The sequence below is a fragment of the Antechinus flavipes genome, chromosome 4 (assembly GCF_016432865.1).
Source record: "Antechinus flavipes isolate AdamAnt ecotype Samford, QLD, Australia chromosome 4, AdamAnt_v2, whole genome shotgun sequence".
NCBI lineage: Eukaryota > Metazoa > Chordata > Mammalia > Dasyuromorphia > Dasyuridae > Antechinus > Antechinus flavipes.
The window spans coordinates 181,574,190-181,576,567 of record NC_067401.1 but is presented as its reverse complement, the minus strand read 5'-3'; the positions used below and the strand labels follow the sequence as shown (position 1 = coordinate 181,576,567).

Sequence of the window (2,378 nt, the reverse complement as noted above, 5' to 3'; positions counted from 1 at the left end):
TTCTTTGAAGAATTCATTACACAAAATATAGGGCAGGAAACCAGAGAATAATTTTTAACAATTCCAAGTGATATAGCATAAGGGCTCTCTCTCTCTCTCTATATATATATGAAATGGATCACTACATGAATTTGTATTAGAAAACATTTAACTGCTTTTATGATCCTCTGACTTTTCTCTAAAGTGATTAAAATATTTATTTCAGAGGACTTCTGGCAAGCAGTCATCCTGGACTATGCTTTTCAAATTACATTTATTAAAAAATTGTTTTCTAATATAAGGAAAGATAATGTCGATGAACCTCTCCTAAGCTCGAAAGGAAACTGTTCTTGGTTCCTCTGGCCTAACTCTCATAGTCTTAGCCAGCCTCTTCTCAGGGTATCAGTTTCTCATCTACCTGGATGGAAAGAGCAAATGAGGTAATAAATGAGCTAAAGGCTGGTCTGCCTCACTGGTGCTGGTAAGGCTGAGGTCATGAGTTCAGCACTCACATGCTTCACCCCCATCCTATTTAACCCTAATCCTAAATGGATGCTGCTGATCTGGCAAGGTGCATAAATAGCTTATTTTCTGTTCCACTGATAGTCTACAGGTGGATCACTTGGTCTCTTTATTCTAGGGATTTCTCTGGAAACTCTCTAAAATGAGTCCTCTGATGCTTCAGAAGGTAGGAGTGGTGCCCAAAGCTCTTTGAACATTTGCTGCAGCTGAAGGGTTTTTCTCCTGTGTGAGTGGTCTGGTGGATAATGAGGCCAGACCTCTGGTTGAAGCTCTTGCCACAGTCACTGCACTGGTAAGGCTTCTCACCAGTGTGTGTCCTCTGGTGTATGACAAGATCTGACCTGCGCACATAGCTCTTTGCACAAACTGTGCATTTGAAGGGCTTTTCTTCCCAATGAGACTTCTGGTGTGTACGGAAGTTGGAACTATCACTAAAACTCTTGCCACACTCCACACACACATAGGGCTTTTCACCTGTATGGATGCGCTGGTGGCGGATGAAGGCTGAGTTGTCATTAAAGCTCTTGCCACATATACCACATTTGTAAGTACTGGCACCTGTATGGATGCCCTGGTGTCTGGCTAACCCTGAGCTATCCCGGAATCCCTTCCCGCACTCAGGACATTTGTAGGGCTTTTCTCCAAGGTGAGTCCGCTGGTGCAGGTCCAGATGAGAGCTGCGGCCAAAGCATTTTCCACACTCTATACACTTATAGGGCCTTTCACCTGTGTGTATCCGCTGATGGCGGATGAGAGCAGAACCATCACTGAAACAACGACCACAATCCCCACATTTGTAGGGCTTTTCACCAGTGTGGGTTCTCTGATGGAGACTGAGATGAGTGTTTCTACTAAAGCATTTTCCACAGTCCAGACATTTAAAAGGTTTTTCCTCTGTTTCAGGTCTCTCGTGGCCAATTAATTTTCCTTGTCCCTTTGTTGGGGTGTTGGATTTACCCATTTTTCCTTCCATTGGTGGGATCTTAAATTGTTCTTCCAACTTAGGCTCTTTGGTCTCACCATCAACTCTACCCCAGTCATGAAACAGATGCTGAGTTCTACCTATGTCAGATTCTGCCAAAGACCCACTGGAAGATTCTTTCATTTCTGGAACTTCTTGCTTCAAGATGCTCTATGTACTATCTCTTTGCTGAAGTTCTAAACCTGGAGAAATGGGAAAAGAAATCAATTAAAGTCACTCTGCTGAAATTGGGTAACAAGAGTATGGCTAGGAGTGAAGAAAATGACAAAGGGAATTATGCTAATTTCAACTTTGAGATTATTTGCTTCAACAATTTTTAAGACATGGTGTAAAATCTCCTTTGTGCTAATTAGTTATTTCCTTATAATGAAGCTGGTTTATTATTTTTAGTGAATGTAAATATATTCTAAGACGTAATCAGGAAGGTAAGACAGCTGGCAAAGTAATGGCATGTTACATTCCCAGTTCATAACAGTGCATACCAAAATCTTTGTCTGAAAATCTTGGTCCGAAAGTCAAGTAGGTAGTGTCCAAAGCCGGATTTGAATCCAGCTATTCCTGTTTCCATTGCTCTTAACCATTGTACCACTTGTATTGTTATTCAAGTTTCTTGTGCACATTTTCCTCAACAGCTCCTGAAGAGTGAAGACAATGAGTTATATCTATCCAGTGAATTGACATGAACAAAGGAGAGCCAATTAAGGAAGACTTCTTGGAGGAAAATTATGAACCCATAATTGGAAGGGAGGATCAAGGATTGCTCAGAGTTGCTGCTAAGGTTATTAGGATCCTATTCATGGGGCAGCTAGGTGGTGCAGTGGATAGAGCACCAGCCCTGAAGTCAGGAAGACCTGAGTTCAAACCTGGCCTCAGAACATATCCTATGACCTTGGGC

At 42.0% G+C, this 2,378-nt stretch overlaps 1 protein-coding gene across 1 annotated transcript; it reads right to left on the bottom strand.

Moving 5' to 3' along the window:
* Positions 1-610: 610 nt before the first annotated feature.
* LOC127561414 (zinc finger protein 239-like) lies at positions 611-1,606 on the bottom strand. The gene has a single exon (XM_051996663.1). It carries the CDS (start codon positions 1,604-1,606, stop codon positions 611-613), a length of 996 nt encoding a protein of 331 aa, XP_051852623.1.
* Positions 1,607-2,378: the final 772 nt, after the last annotated feature.

What these genes read in the sequence shown, in the direction of transcription:
- LOC127561414 (XM_051996663.1), bottom strand. Translation starts at nt 1,606, where the DNA reads ATGAAAGAATCTTCCAGTGGGTCTTTGGCAGAATCTGACATAGGTAGA.